General features: G+C 43.9%; 1 protein-coding gene across 1 annotated transcript in view; it reads right to left on the bottom strand.

The window, feature by feature from the left end:
* Positions 1–16,396, bottom strand: part of MATCAP2 (microtubule associated tyrosine carboxypeptidase 2) — a 334,412-nt gene that overhangs the window by 63,265 nt on the left and 254,751 nt on the right. The window contains exon 6 of the mRNA XM_078688222.1: positions 14,608–14,705. Within this exon, the coding sequence (XP_078544348.1) occupies positions 14,608–14,705 (98 nt within the window). The remainder of the gene's footprint in view (positions 1–14,607; positions 14,706–16,396) is intronic.

Below are 16,396 nucleotides of genomic sequence, written 5' to 3'. Positions count from 1 at the left end.
ACCCATCAAAGAAAGGCTGAACCAAAGACAGTGCCTGCTGTGTCCACTTGTGGAAAAGAGCTCCACATGTGCCAGAATAGAAGAAGTGACACCAAAGGCTAGTTGGCGAGCTTCAGGACCACCAAAAGCTAAACAGCCCTGCACTTCTGAGAGCCCAGCTGCCTATGACTGCCTGGCCACTGCTGGATGCCCAAAAGCCTACTGGGCGACCATGTCCTTACCCTCCCAAGGTATCCCCATGTCCGTGGGACCAGATCAAAGCTGAAGTGGACCCTGGTCCCCAGAAATAAAAGATCAGTTTACCTATAAGCAACCGCTGAACCTGCTGTAACTGGTAGCCTAGTTAATCTGTGACGACTGGATGTGCACTGGACTCCCCTGCTGCTTTCGCAGGAGATTGAGGCCGGAGATGAACTCTTACACTCATAAATAAATACTCATTGATACAGGGGTGGCCCCAGGAATAATCACTGCATTTCTTCAGCAACCTCAGCATCCTGTATCCCCAGCATGAGGATCACTACTTGGCTGGGCCGCGGTACAGGATAAACCTTCAGAAAAGACCCTGAAACTGCTGGCCCGAAAGGTAACTGTCTCCCTGGACCTCAGTGGCTCCTGTGACTGGCTTCCAACCCATTATATCCCGTCCAAGTGAAGAGACGTAGCAGTACTAGCCAATTGGCTAACAAATGCTAAACGACTATCAATAATTTATTGAATTTCTTGACAGTGAACTACAGTGATTTACTTACCTTAAAAAATTCATATCTCTGGTTCCTCTTGATAACTTTCTCATTTTACAGTTCATTTAAATATAAAAAAAGTACTCATTTTATAAATCGGTGCTGGATTTTTATCCCCTTCGCGGCGGGGGTTATTTTCCCGCTGTGCTGGGGGACGAGGGGGCGCGCACAGCGCCCGCATGCTCATGACGAGCTGAGCTCGTCATGAGGCACGGCGCTCCTGTGCTCATGACGAGCTCAGCTCGTCACAGGTGCATTACCTGCCGTGGAATGCTCAGCACAGCAGGGGAATTATCCCCGCATGCGAGCATTCCACGGCTCATGACGAGCTGAGCTCGTCATGAGCACTGGAGCGCCGTGGCTCATGACGAGCTCAGCTCGTCATGAGCATGGAAGAGGTTAATGTGTCGTGTTTTTTACTTATTGACTGTTTTTGTTCTTCAAAATGTTTTACACTTGTTCCTTTGACTAAACCTGACTACTCTGCCACAGCTTCCCAGGACTGAGATAAGGCTTTTATTCAAGAGACTTAACTAGACCCGATAGAGACTGTGACAGTATTACACGATGAGGTCTCACAACCACACACATAATAATTCACTTTCCTGCATCAAGGTAAACCAATACCTTGATGTAGGGGATGTGGGAGACTTCAGGTTATGTTGCAGCCAGGAATACATAAGCAGTAATAGCGGATTTAGAATACCATGCAACAGACATGCCTGTTTGAGATGGAACTGTAGGATAGTTTTTGTTTTTCCTGCTTTTTCTGAGTTCTGGCAACAGGAAAATCTCAATGGCATTGTTTACTCCTTCAAATGATTTTTAGCTTACCCTCTTCCTTTCTGTGATATTACTACTCGCTAGAACTGGAGCTCATTGTCTCATTCATTTGTAATGGTATTTTAGCCATGGAAAGTAAATAACTCACTCTACAAAGATGAAGTGTTTAGAAAACTGCGAGAACGTTTCTAAGGATATTGAAAGTTTGATAGTGGTTTTTTTCACAGTCATAGGAGACAGATCATAACCAATAGGTTGTGGGAAATGCAAATATTTTAGAGGAGGCTTGCTAAAGAAGAGGAATAAAAGGTGAATCATGAGGAATCCGAATCTAAATAATTCAGGGGCATATTAGCAAGAACCTCGTTAAAATTATCGCCGTTTTGGCAGCAGGAAACTGCTGCTAAAATGGCGATAATAGACTTGCTAATATGCGTTATTAGAATTCCAATAGAAGCCCAGGTTAAATGTCCTGCACATCTAACCTGGGCATCTATTGGAATTCTATAAGAAAACAAGTTACTTACCTGTAACTTTGGTTCCCCAGTATTGGTAACTTTCATAGATTAATAAACACAAAGGAAGGTCCCAGGGGAGTGTTTAAAGACCCTGACTGCTAAACCCCCTGACTATAACTGACACCAACAAAAATTAGCAGTGAGTCAGGAATGGCCAATCAAATCATGTACCCAATGGACAAGAAACGGGAAAAGCTATCAATTAGAACGAGTTCCCATCAGTCCACCATCAAGACCGCCCTTCATCATCTGGGATCTCTTGTTCATTTCTAGGTAGGGAAACCACAACAGACCTGGCAGATATTAGTAACCAAGTCAAGGGTGTCCCAAACAAATTTCCACAGATGTGAACAAGGTGTGTCTAGTGAACTGGATAGCAGTGCTGAAAAGTGTGTAAGTGAAAAAGAAAAGAGAAAAAGGCTCTAAAATTAGGTAGTGATAGGGGAAAACAACTTTAATATACACCCTCACACTCCTAAATTAATAAAAACAGTGCAAATAGTAGTGTAACAAAGAACTACTAGCAAAGATGTTAGGTTGACATGTTTCTGCAGTCACTGGAGCCTATAGGTCTCCTGCTGCTTCCTCAGGACCATTAGTGCTACTGCTATTTAAAAAGGTAAACCATATCACCTGATGCGTGTAAATCTACTCGTCTTCCCAACCTGGACAGAAAGAAGAAATATAGAAATATATGGGTACATAAAAGAAAGCACAAAACAGAAAAAGCACAGTCAATAATGGTGACACTGTGTCTTAATTATAATGTTATTTTCTGAATAGACCACAAGCCGTTTCTGAAATATCGACAGGTGCTGGACAATCATGGTTTGTCACAAGTATATAATTTTTAAATTCACTCACCCATTTGTTGGGAAGGAACAGCCCCACCTCACCTGGCACCAGCTCAGGTAGTGGGTGCACCGCGCTATAGTAAAACAAAAAGATAATGTTTTGGATAGGTATGTACTACCTCCCATTCCGCATTCCAACAGTCTCTCACACGCCGCATCCAGCGCTGCACTCTCTCACTAATTTGATCTCTATCATCCAGCTTTAGAAGCCCAGCGTGATGTAAAAAAAGATCAAAGGCTCCGTTTTTAGAGAAATCAAGCTCACAGTCCGATATTCCTATCTTTAAGCAAGCTCACACTATAGGTCGCAAGCATCCCCCATTTTTGGAATTCCACCGACATGTATTCCATAGCCCACACCGTACTGCTATTATTTGCCCCTTACCTCATCGTCGGTACACCGGTCGTCCCTCTGAAGCTGTTTCGTGGGGAGGTACCGACTCGGTGTACCGGCGGTGGATAAATAAGTTCATTACTTCCGTGTTGGGCGGGTGCTGCATGCGTACATGGCACGTGATGACGTCGTGACGTATAGCGGCCTTCGGGAGGTGTAGTTCCCGTTTTGGCAAGCAGTGACCTGGTTCGAATCCCCGCTATGTCCCACATTTAAGACAATATTTTTTGAATGAGCAACAGTGCGTAAGGTTATAAAATTAATATATTTCATTTTAAACGCCCTGAAATGGCGTCATGACATGTAATAGCTATAGTGCCCATATTTACAATAGAAACACTAAGCATGACATAGTATCAGTGTTTCTACAATACAGAAAAGATGTCAATTCAGATGTATAAATTGTAACACTGGTGATCCAAAACTAAATGGTTGGATCCCAATAGATCAAATACGCACACAGTTCTGAGCGCCATGATAGGATGACAAACAATATGATAGATCTTCAGAGTGACATCCAGGGGATATCTTCATTCAGCCCTGATTTATCTTTTTCTGTATTGTAGAAACACTGATACTATGTCATGCTTAGTGTTTCTATTGTAAATATGGGCACTATAGCTATTACATGTCATGACGCCATTTCAGGGCGTTTAAAATGAAATATATTAATTTTATAACCTTACGCACTGTTGCTCATTCAAAAAATATTGTCTTAAATGTGGGACATAGCGGGGATTCAAACCAGGTCTCTGCTTGCCAAAACGGGAACTACACCTCCCGAAGGCCGCTATACGTCACGACGTCATCACGTGCCGTGTACGCATGCAGCACCCGCCCAACATGGAAGTAATGAACTTATTTATCCACCGCCGGTACACCGAGTCGGTACCTCCCCACGAAACAGCTTCAGAGGGACGACCGGTGTACCGACGGAGAGGTAAGGGGCAAATAATAGCAGTACGGTGTGGGCTATGGAATACATGTCGGTGGAATTCCAAAAATGGGGGATGCTTGCGACCTATAGTGTGAGCTTGCTTAAAGATAGGAATATCGGACTGTGAGCACGATTTCTCTAAAAACTGAGCCTTTGATCTTTTTTTACATCACGCTGGGCTTCTAAAGCTGGATGATAGAGATCAAATTAGTGAGAGAGTGCAGCGCCGGATGCGGCGTGTGAGAGACTGGTGGAATTCGGAATGGGAGGTAGTACATACCTATCCAAAACATTATCTTTTTGTTTTACTATAGCGCGGTGCACCCACTACCTGAGCTGGTGCCAGGTGAGGTGGGGCTGTTCCTTCCCAACAAATGGGTGAGTGAATTTAAAAATTATATACTTGTGACAAACAATGATTGTCCAGCACCTGTCGATATTTCAGAAACGGCTTGTGGTCTAATCAGAATATAACATTATAATTAAGACACAGTGTCACCATTATTGACTGTGCTTTTTCTGTTTTGTGCTTTCTTTTATGTACCCATATATTTCTATATTTCTTCTTTCTGTCCAGGTTGGGAAGACGAGTAGATTTACACGCATCAGGTGATATGGTTTACCTTTTTAAATAGCAGTAGCACTAATGGTCCTGAGGAAGCAGCAGGAGACCTATAGGCTCCAGTGACTGCAGAAACATGTCGACCTAACATCTGTGCTAGTAGTTCTTTGTTACACTACTATTTGCACTGTTTTTATTAATTTAGGAGTGTGAGGGTGTATATTAAAGTTGTTTTCCCCTATCACTACCCAATTTTAGAGCCTTTTTCTCTTTTCTTTTTCACTTACACACTTTTCAGCACTGCTATCCAGTTCTTCACTAGACACACCTTGTTCACATCTGTGGAAATTTGTTTGGGACACCCTTGACTTGGTTACTAATATCTGCCAGGTCTGTTGTGGTTTCCCTACCTTGAAATGAACAAGAGATCCCAGATGATGAAGGGCGGTCTCGATGGTGGACTGATGGGAACTCGTTCTAATTGATAGCTTTTCCTGTTTCTTGTCCATTGGGTACATGATTTGATTGGCCATTCCTGACTCACTGCTAACTTTTTGTTAGTGTCAACTTTCATAGATTCCCATGTTTTGTATCATTCCCCGTCGTCAGCTTGGGAGCCTCGGTAAATAGAAAATACCATAGCAGTATGCACAAAAGAGAAAGAAAGGCCTAGGCCTCATAACCTTTTGTAGCCTATATACCTCTTTTTGTAAAAGAGACCAAAAACTTGCAACAACCAAACAGATCAGCCTCACCCCACAGAACCGTCCTGAGAGAGCCTCAGAGCCTCAGATTTTCGCAGTCGTTGTGTAACAGAAACCACCTTTGCTGAAGGCTGAGCTTTCCCAGGGGAGGAGGGTGGGCGCATGGGAATCTATGAAAGTTACCAATACTGGGGAACCAAAGTTACAGGTAAGTAACTTGTTTTCTTGCCCCAGTATTGGAACTTTCATAGATTCCCATGCTTTGTATCAGAGAAGCTAGCAGTAAGCCACAAGTGCACATTTTGTTACATGAGTAGTAACATATCTCTGTATAAACATCCTCATATGACAATCATTTACCTTGTAACAATATATTGGAAAAATATTTGATACAAAATGTACAATTATAGGAAGGAGGGATAGAAGGGAAAGCTCACCTCTTATTGGAATAGATTCCTCAGTACTGCTTTTCCAACTGGCGCTTCGCTCCTTAAGAAAGGGTCCAGGCAGTAATGCTTCGTGAATGTATGAGCACTGCTCCATGTAGCCGCCCTACAAATGTCTTTTATAGGAACTCCAGCGAAGAGAGCTGCTGAAGATTAAACTGATCTTGTGGAGTGAGATCTTACATGTCTCTCCAGCGGTTTTCCTGCTGCTTGGTGGCAATAATGAATTGCACTTGATATCCAGCGTGAGATTCCTTGTTTTGAGAGAGGAAGTCCTTTTCGAGGGGCACTGAAAGCCACAAAAAGTTGGGAAGATTTTCTAAAATCCTTCGTGCGTTCAAGATAAAATTTGAGACATCTCTGGACATCCGAAGAATGCAGAGACCGTTCTGAAGGAGACGTAGGTCGAGGGAAGAAAGACTTTAGAACCACTGGCTCATTTAACTGGAAATCCGAAGGGACCTTTGGAATAAACTTCGGACTGGCCCTTAAAAACAAAGTGTCATTTTTGAACTTTAGAAAAGGTTCTAAAATGGAGAGAGCTTGCAACTCACCTACTCTCCTAGCTGAAGAGAGGGCTAAAAGGAGAGCTAATTTCCAAGACAAAAAGTTTAAGTCCACCCTGTGGATTGGTTCGAACGGAGGTCTCATGAGGTGAGCCAGAAGCAGATTGAGATTCCAAGCCTGAAGTGGAGGTCGTACTGGAGGGAAGACCCTGAAAAGACCCTTCAGGAATTGCTTGGTAATTCTAGCAGACCAGTGAGAAGGACCAGAAGCTGTTCTTCTGAATCTTGAAATAGCTGTCAAATGTACTTTGATGGAAGAGTGGGAAAGGCCTTACCTTGCCAGCGACAGAATGTAAGGCAGTTTTTGATGAGGAGCCGAAGAGAGCGGATGGATGCGCTCACGGTAATACCACAGGCAGAAGCGCTTCCCTTTGGCACCATAGATCTTATTTGTACTTGGTACACGAGCTTGAGTTAAAATCTCCCTACAGTCCTGAGGGATATTTAAGCTGTGAAATTCTCTGTGCTCAGGAGCCATGCTTTCAAATGGAGAGAGCTCGGATCTGGATGTACCACTTGCCCCTGGGACATTTTAACAGAGATGGAATTGGACATAGGTGAACTGGATGGTCCTGAGAAAGCAGGAGAAGCTCTGTGAACCAGAGTTGGCGAGGCCAGGCTGGCGCTATTAAGATCATCCTGCAAGGTTCCATCTTTAGTTTCCTGAGAAGCCGCTGGATCAGGGAAATTGGAGGAAAGGCGTAAACAAATGCGCCTGGCCAAGACATCGAAAGAGCATTCCCTAGAAACCCTCGATGGTGATCCCTGCTTGCGTAGAGTCTGCATTTCCTGTTCTCTGGATTCGCAAACAGGTCTATGGTTGGAGTGCCCCAACGTTGAAAAACCTTGTCTAGAATATCTTGATCCAACTCCCACTCGGGACAGGCCGATTTCAGATGACTCAAGGTGTCTGCTGTTGTGTTGAGAGTGTCCGGTAGATGCTCCGCTGAAAGGACGACTCTGTGGAGAATCGCCCATTCCCATATTTCTTGGGCCTCTTTCGAGAGAAGATGAGACCTCGTACCTCCTTGCTTGTTTATGTAATGATTGGCCGTTGTGTTGTACGTCCTGACCAGCACGGTTGCACCTTGAACCCTCGGCAGGAAAGCTTGCAAGGCTAAGCGAACAGCTCTGAATTCCAAGAGATTGATATGGGAAAGGCGCTGTCCTGGGTTCCAGTGACTGCTCACCTGGAGGTCCTGTAGAACAGCGCCCCAGCCTTCCATTGGGGCATCTGTGGTTAGAATCGGAGGGGATGGAGCCATCCCGAAAGAGAGACCTCTTGAGATATTTTCCTTGACAGCCCACCAAACTGCTGCCTTTCTCGTGAGAGGAGTGACCTTTATCTTGTCCTCGAAAGAGCCTTCCACCTGGCGCCATTGTCTAGCTGTTCTTGCAAGGGACGCATTTGCAGTCTGCAATGCGGAACCAATTGTATGCAAGATGAGATCGATCCTAGTAAAGATTTGTATAGACAGACTGACAGGGACCGTCTCTTTTGTAGTTGGCTGGCGGAGAGGATTAGCTTCTTTTGTCTTTCCTCCGAAGGAAAAGCTTTGCAGCTTCTTGTGTCCAGAATGGTGCCCAGGAATTTGACCCTTCTGGATGGAAGAAAGACCAATTTGTAGTTGTTGAGATGCAGACCCAGATGAATGAAAAGTTGGATGCAACTTTCGTCTGCCTTTGTCGTTGCTTGAGAAGATGGGGCTTTTATCAACAATTGTCTAGGTATGGGAACACTTCTAGAGATTGTTTCCTGAGGTATGCTGCTAACGGGGCCAAAACCTTTGTGAATATCCACGGAGCGGATCTGAGCCCGAACGGTAGAACTTTGAATTGAAAGTGGCTGTTGGCTACTGTGAAGCGTAAATATTTTCTGTGAGCTGGGTGGATCGGAATGTGGAAATATGCGTCCTGGATATTCAAAGTTGCCATGTAATCCCCTGGATTTAGAAGACGCAAGATGTCTTGAAGAGAGACCATTCAAAAGGAGAGTTTTATGAGATAGGTGTTGAGCTTCCTCAAATTAGGAAAAATCTGGAATAGAATCCTTTTCCTCTTTGAGAGAGTGGCACAGACTCTATCGCTCCCTTGGAGAGCATTTGACAAACTTCGAGACGGAGCAGGAGCAGATGTTTTGATTCTGTGGCGCGAGGGGCTCTGGGAGATGTGAGGTCTTGAAATTCCAGTGTATGGCCAAATTGAACTATATTTAGGACCCACTGATCTGTTGTTATGATCTTCCAGCAATTGAGAAAATGTGTTATCCTGCCCCCTACTGATGTTACAAGGGGGGAAGGAGCAGTAAGCAGAGCCAGGAAGCCGCTATTGACTTTTAGAGGTATGTCTCCCCAGACGTCCCTGTTTACCTCTTGAAGACAGGCGAGAGAAAGACGCCGATTGATTTTGTCTTTGAGAGTACTGAGGCTTGAATGATTGAGAGGATTGTGAATAGAAGGAGTAGCGTTGTTGATAACCTCCCCTATACGTAGAGAAACCTTTTCCTCTTGCGCCCAAGAAAGGAACCTTTCTATATTGAAGAGTGCCCAAAGACCTTGCCGTCTCTGTATCCTTCTTTATATCCTGTAAAGCGTCATCTATATGCTTGCCAAACAGCATATCTCCATCGAAGCGCAGATCCAGAATTTTAGTCTGCACCTCCGGGCGAAACCAGGAACATCTCAGCCAACCTTGACGCGTTAGGACCGCTGAACCTGCTAAGGCGCGAAAAGCCGTTGTAGCAATATCCATTGCACAATCTATAATTTCCGATGAAGATCGTTTACCTTCCTCTAGGATTTTTCGCGCTTCCGCTTTGGCACTCTCTGGAAGCTGATCAATAAAAGGAGAAAGATCTCACCACATTTGGCAATCATATCGTCCCAAAATTACTAGTGCGTTAGAGGCTCTAACGAGGAAGCTAGACATAGAGGAAAACCTCTTGCCCACATTGTCCAGGCGCCTGCCCTCCTTGTCCGGCGGTGCTGTCAGGGGTGCCGACGGGTTTCTTGATTTTCTTTGGGCCGCCTGAGAAATAACAGAGTCCGGTCCAGGTTGACCAATAAGACAGGCAGGACTGTCCTCCGGAGCTTTATATTTTTTCTCCAGACGCGGTAGAACCGGAATCACAGTAGATAGAGACTGCATGACCTTCTTGCCTTCACTCTAAACATGCTCCACTATAGGTATGGAACGGACAGATTTTTTGTAAGGCTCCTTAAAATCATAGAGGAAACAGTCTGATTGCACCACAGGAACAGGAAGGCCAAATCTTTTAGATGCTCTTTCCATAAGATTATGGAAACCCCCTATGTCCGCTGGAGGTGAATATACCGGGTCCGGAGGTGGTGAAGCTGGATCTGGGATAACATAATCGTCCCATTCTGCATCAGGATTTTGGACTTGTTCCACATTCTGGTCCTCATCCGAAGAGTCATCATCATCCTGTACTGTAACTACCCTCATGCCCTTCTAACAAAGGTTGTCCTTCATTTCTTTGAGATGCTGATGCCACAGAAGTAGAAGGAGGTTGCGGGGGAGGTTGCATGGTTTCTGAGGTTTGAGATGGGAACCTCTTTTTGTAATCCAACAACATCAGCTGTAGGTCATTTATTAGTGAAGACGCATGGCCACCATGCCTTGTTGCGATGTTTCCTGAGGTGTACTACGAGGAATGAATTGTGCCTCTGGATGATGTTGACCCAAGTAATAATCATCCGAATCCGAGTCCTGGTACTTCACCTGGAGTTGAGATGGACTATAAGCATCTCCATATGGACTTTCATCCTCGTCAGAGTATTCCTCCTCCAGAAGAAGAGCTGGAGGTAAAGGTGTCACCCTATTGGGTGATGTCATCTCAGGAGTAATCAATCTTTTCTTTATAGAAATTTGAACGTTTTGGATCGTCGACAGTGTCGTCGATGAGGGGATCGTCGTCGTCGGAGAAAGAACCTTCGTTGACGGTGGAATGGTCATCGACGGTGGGCTGATCGTCGACAGTACCGTCGACGAGGTCGACGTCAGAATCATCGTCGCCGTCGTCATTGACATTGTCGTCGTGGATGTCAACTTTGTTGCCATCGACACCATTGCTGGAGTCATCACCGTCGACGTCGAGGTTGTCAATCTTGTCGACGAAACAGAGGTAGGATGTATCGTCGACGAAGTCATCGTCGACGATGTCATCGGCGAAGCTCTCGACAATGGGCCCGTCGACGGAGCTGAAATTGAAACCAGCTGGATCTTTGGCGTCGACGTACCTGAGGAAACTGTCGTCGACTGACAGATTTTCTTCTCCCCTTTTGCCTCCTGAGGTGTACTTGAAGGTTTCTTGAAGATCTTCTGTTTTTCAGATGGTGAAGGGGTAGTAGAAGGACCTTGGCTTGCCTTCTTACCAGATAACACCTCAGGGACAAGTCCCTCCTTCTCTTTTGTACCTTGGTGAGTAGATTTTTTGGGACTAAGCCTTTGAGACCTTTCAGAGGTCCTTTGAGAGGCCTTAGCAGGGGGTTCAGCAGATGTAGAAGGGGAAGACCTACCCCTTTTTGTAGACCTCCTCGAAGATGATGCTGAGGAGGAATCTTCACTATCACTAGAAAGAACCTCTTTCCGTGACTTTATCTTCTGAAGCCAAGTCAGAAGTCTTCCTTCCCGGTCTCTCAGAGTCTTGGTGGAGAAGGTCCTGCAGATCTTGCAATCAGTGGTCTTGTGATCCGGGTATAAGCAATAAATGCAGTCTTTATGCTTATCTCCAATATATTGCCTTTTCTTTGATCAGGTAGCACATGCTCTGAACAAAGCTTTCTTTTCTGACATCCTGAAGAGAGAATAGATGTAGAAAAAAACCATAGTTCAAGAGAAAACTGAGGCGAGCTCAGTAGAGACTCCCTTAGCACAACGTGAGGTAGAAAATATGAGGCTCTCTCAGGAGGGTTCTATGGGGTGAGGCTGATCTGATTGGTTGTTGCAAGTTTTTGGTCTCTTTTACAAAAAGAGGTAGATAGGCTACAAAATGAGATGAGGCCTAGGCCTTACTTTCTCTTTTGTGCATACTGGTATGGTATTTTCTATTTACCTTTGGTCTACTTCCGTCGACGAGGCTCTCGTCGACGAGTTCTTCGTCGGAATTTGAATAATTGTCTACGATGTCGTCGACGGGATGGCCGACGTGTCATCGTCATCGACTGAGTCGTCGACGAGGTCGACGTCGTTGTTCGTCTCATCGACGGAGATGTAGCTTTCCCTGTCGACGGAGTCGTCGTCGTCAACGCAACAGACTTGGTACCTGTCGATGCTGCCATCGTCATCGAGCACTGGATGAGGGGGCAGAAGACACCACCATATGACCAGAGCACTTTTTCAGAGGAGTTTAAGGGAGAGAAGAAGCCTCTTTTCCCTTGGTTTTCAGCTTTTTAGGATCCACAGAATCTTCTGAAGTGGAAGATTTCCTCTTCTTGGATGCTTCAGTGGATTCCTCCTCTGAATCAGAATCTGAGGTGGCCTTCTTCTTCTGAAGCCACACAGAAGACATGTCTCACAATCTCTTAAAGTCTTAGCAGAAAAAGTTCTGCAATGCTTGCAGTCTTTTGCTATATGCTTGGGGTGAAGGCAGTATAAGCAGTCCTTTTGAGGATCTTCTGAAAAGAGCCTGGCTTTCCCACAGGATCTGCAAGGCCTGAAAAGCCTCTTCTTAGAGCTTTCAGCCATTATAAGGTATAATATGGATAACAATACCTTAGTCCAGAAGAAATTCAGCAGTTGAAAAAGGTCAAAAGTTCACACAGGAACAAACTGAGCAGAGCTCAGGGAGACTCCTTTCTCACCCGAAGGCGGTTGGAAATCTGAGGTAGGAGAGTTCTGCTGGGGAGTGTGATATCAGGGCTTGCTACTGATTGGCTGAGTTTTGGACCAAACAATAAGGAGGTCTGGTTACCAAATATTTCAGTCTCTATGGGGTTTTCTATGCAGTTCTTTCATCTCTATGATACTGCTTTGGTCATTCTGTTACCGTGAGACTCCCACCATGACGACGGGGAGATACAAGCATGTGAATCTAGGAAAGATTCAATACTGGAGAGCTATAAACATCTGTTATTCGGTGCAAAGACACCCTTGGGCGAACTTGTGTGTTACAAATACACGTTAAGCTCTGTTTTCACTTTAATTTTTTTTATTGCATATCTCCGATTCTACTAATTGTTTTTTTGTCGTGTTAGTCTCAAATAATGTAATATATTTTACTCTATTTCTCTAAATTGTTGTGGCACTTTTCCTTGTGTTGTGTTTTTTACTTTTTTAATGTTTGTGTGCTGTCTAAATACTTTACACATTGCCTCTAAGTTAAGCCTGACTGCTTTTGTGCCAAGCCACCAGGGCTTTAAGGACAGGTTAATTTTGGTTTGCTTGTGTTGTACCCTGACAAGAAATGAGGCTGTAGCTTGCCTCATTTTTTGTCAGGGTACAACACAAGCAAACCACCCACTCCCTTCAACCAGTAACCCAATTTCCCTTAATGGCCATAGAGGTCTGAGGCCACTGAATCCTCAGGAATACTGACACAGCTAAGGATGCATCTAGTGCCTAGTAGTCCAACTCTTATGAGTGTCTTTAGGTCCTGTTTCACATGGTGGAGCTTTGCTGCAGGTTTTAAGAGCAAACAGCTCCATCAGGTGCAAACTGCTGCACCCAATGTATATTCCTGTTTTGGGTGCATGCAGACATTTGCACACTAAATGGGATTAATAAATGAGACTGGTAAGAAGGGGATGCAATACTGTACTACTCTATACAGGAGAGTCCAAAATTATATTTGTTTAACTAAGACAATTCTTATGGTCTACTCGTTGCTTTCATTTAACAATTATATTTTGCACCTCCCGACCTGAAACAGATGGACTACAGGATATTACACAACTATTGCTAACAGATGACATTCATCCTGTACTTTTATCAGTGATTTTTGTGTTGGACTTAACATAAAATGATTAGGATTAAACAAGGAACAGTAGTACAATATATGTAGCAAGAGTATTGCTTCTATCCTACGGATTGAAATCAATTTTCTGATTGCAGTGAAATAATGTTCTTTCTTAATTATGGCATTACTGGTGTATACACACACCTAATATGCTGTTTATGGATAGCTCTATTTTATTTCATTTTATTTTTAATACCAATATTGTTCTCAAATTAAATGCTCATGTTTGGACACGAAGGTGAAACAAGTCCTCGAACTGGGGTAGAAGGCTCTAAGTGGGCATGTCAAGGTTGACAAGGGCATGACAAGGTTATACGTCACCCAGTGTGTCATCACGAATTGCTCCAAATTTTACTTGCCAAAACTGTTCTGTAAAAACCCTCAGATTGTACAATTAGTAACAGAGTTGGAATCCTGATTTAGATGCAAACTTGTTTTTTACGCTGAATTGGAATTTGCATGGCCCTTAGAACGGGGGATAGTATTACTTACTGTGCAATAGTGGCCGCTTCCATGTACCGACACAATGTCCTCCTCCACCGGTCATTTCTCTTTCATCAGACCCTGCCAACTCCCCTAACCAGTTGTGGTGCTGCTCTCACCAGCATGTCTAAGACAGCTGGGTTAGAGAAGTTTAAAATGCGCATGTCTAGTTGGCTGTTGCAAGACGACCGGCCAAAGAGACATGTGCATTTTAAAGTGCACAGCTCCCTGCTGCAGTGGCCCCGCCCCGACGGGTTGGATGCTGAAAAATAAAATGATAATAAATAAACTTAATTACAATTGTATTTTTCTGCTCTGGCCTGGGGTTTTTCCATGTGAGGCGACGCTCCGCCGCTCAAATGGAGGAGCGGCCTTTGTCTGTACAAGTCATCGGGTTCTCCTTGATGACAGTAATAGAGGCTTCCTTTTTTGAAATCTAAGCCTGATGAGCTTTTGCAATCAAGCAGTAACAAATATATTGATTGTAAGCATCAAAATAATTTATTGGTAAGTCATTGTAAAGAAATGTGTCCACCATTTTAGCGAGGGATGTTTGTGGAATTAACATTTTGTAGTGGAACTGAAGTAGCAGTAGAAGTCGCACCTTCTAATTTCTGGGATGATATATCAACTTAACTCACCTTTCCGAGAGCTGTCAACAAATTAAAGTCGATGGTCGCTCTGTGCCTCAGAATCTGAAGTATGCCATTCAAGTACACCTGATCTTTACTGAAGCAACCTAGAGAAATCAAAATGTATGTTAATAATGGCATAGAAAATACTTCCAAAGTAATAATAAATAAAGGTAGAATTTGCAACTCCACAAACCTTGGCCACTGTATCTTTGTGGTGACCATTATTACTGGCGCATAAAATACTTTAAGGGCTTGTGCACCTGTAATCTGCAAAACTACATAACATGAACAACATGAACCTCGTTTTCAGAGTCTAGCATAGCCACGCAGAGTTGTGTTTTTACGGGATCATAACAGCAGCATTCCATCAACCATTCTGGGATTTAGTTTGGTCGACAGCTACTATCCAGGAGTCAACACCTACTATTCAGCCTTAACTAAATGTTTCAGACTGTTTTGGTAGCCAAATGTCTACACGTAACATGAAAAATGTTAAATCTAACTGGCGAGATTTCCTAGAGCTCCTGAACAGAAAATATCAGAAGGACCGCCCTAAATAGGGTGAACCTTTCAACATTCGCTGACCAATGGCAATGTGGTGGGTAGGCCATCATTCACCGGTTTCCCTACGGTAGAGCTAGCTGAGGCTCCACTACCAGACACCTTCCACTTCCCACAACCTTTAAACCAGTCACACAAGCCATGAGTTTGACAGGGCATGAGCCCCACTGATTTACAGTGCAGGGTCCACTCTATTTAACCCTTAAGCAGACCCTAGAGCGACAGAAATTGGTTCTGCGTTAGAGGGGTCCTCTGTGAGTAATAGGATTAGCTAGGTGTTGTCGGTATATGAAATAATGTTGAGTCCGTGGGATCTAACGATGTCTGTGAGGGGGGTCATGTTGATGTTGAACAGGGTGGAGCCGAGGGATGATCCTTTCAGGCACGCTGGATATGATATCCTTGGGAGTACAGGTGAAGGGACTTAGTTGGATGCTCTGTGTGCATCTCCACACCCTGAAAGGACCATATTACTGTGAACAACATCTTCTTCCTCTTCCTGCATGGCCGAGAGTGGTGTAACAGTCCCATGGAACTTAGGCAGGAAAATCAAAAAATAAGGATTTCTATGAGGTAAACATGACACTTTCTCAAGGAGATATACTTTTATTTTGTTTGCATTGTGATAAAGACAGGGAATACTGACAGCAAATTTCACAGTGCAGAATAGTCGGACTGCATTTTACCATTTTACCATTCCTCTATGGAGTGCAACTTGGTGGCGTGACATGTTACAATGTTCTCACTTAGCTCCGAAACTTTCATTACACCTCTAATCAGGGTTGCTCGGAACACACCTTGATTTTACAACATGGTAAATTAGTAAATAGTCTGTACAATACTATATTGCGACACGTCTATACACATACTTCTATATTCATGGCACAGTCACTTTGGAAACAGGCACTAGGCTTGTTTTTCCTCATGCAATGAGTTATAGATCGAGGCATTATGTTAGGGAATGTAAATAAACCATACAATAGAAGGGTGACAAAAGGAGATTACAGCTAATAAACAATATCTGATCAATGCTAACTATGGATTTTTTTCTTTTTCTTTTTTCGCCAATGTAGCAGTACAAGCAGCATGTACATTATATAAATCTCATTTCATTGTTCCAATACCAGAAAAAACCAGAACATCCAAGAAAATTCATTGCTATATCCACTAACAAACATATAATCAGCCTTCCATCATTTGTCCAAACAACACCCTCCTCTTCCTTCTACCATAT

This window comes from Lissotriton helveticus, chromosome 4_1 (genome assembly GCF_964261635.1).
Source record: "Lissotriton helveticus chromosome 4_1, aLisHel1.1, whole genome shotgun sequence".
Taxonomy (NCBI): Eukaryota; Metazoa; Chordata; class Amphibia; order Caudata; family Salamandridae; genus Lissotriton; species Lissotriton helveticus.
Note: the sequence above shows the minus strand (reverse complement) of the source record. Positions and strands in the feature narration are given on the sequence as shown.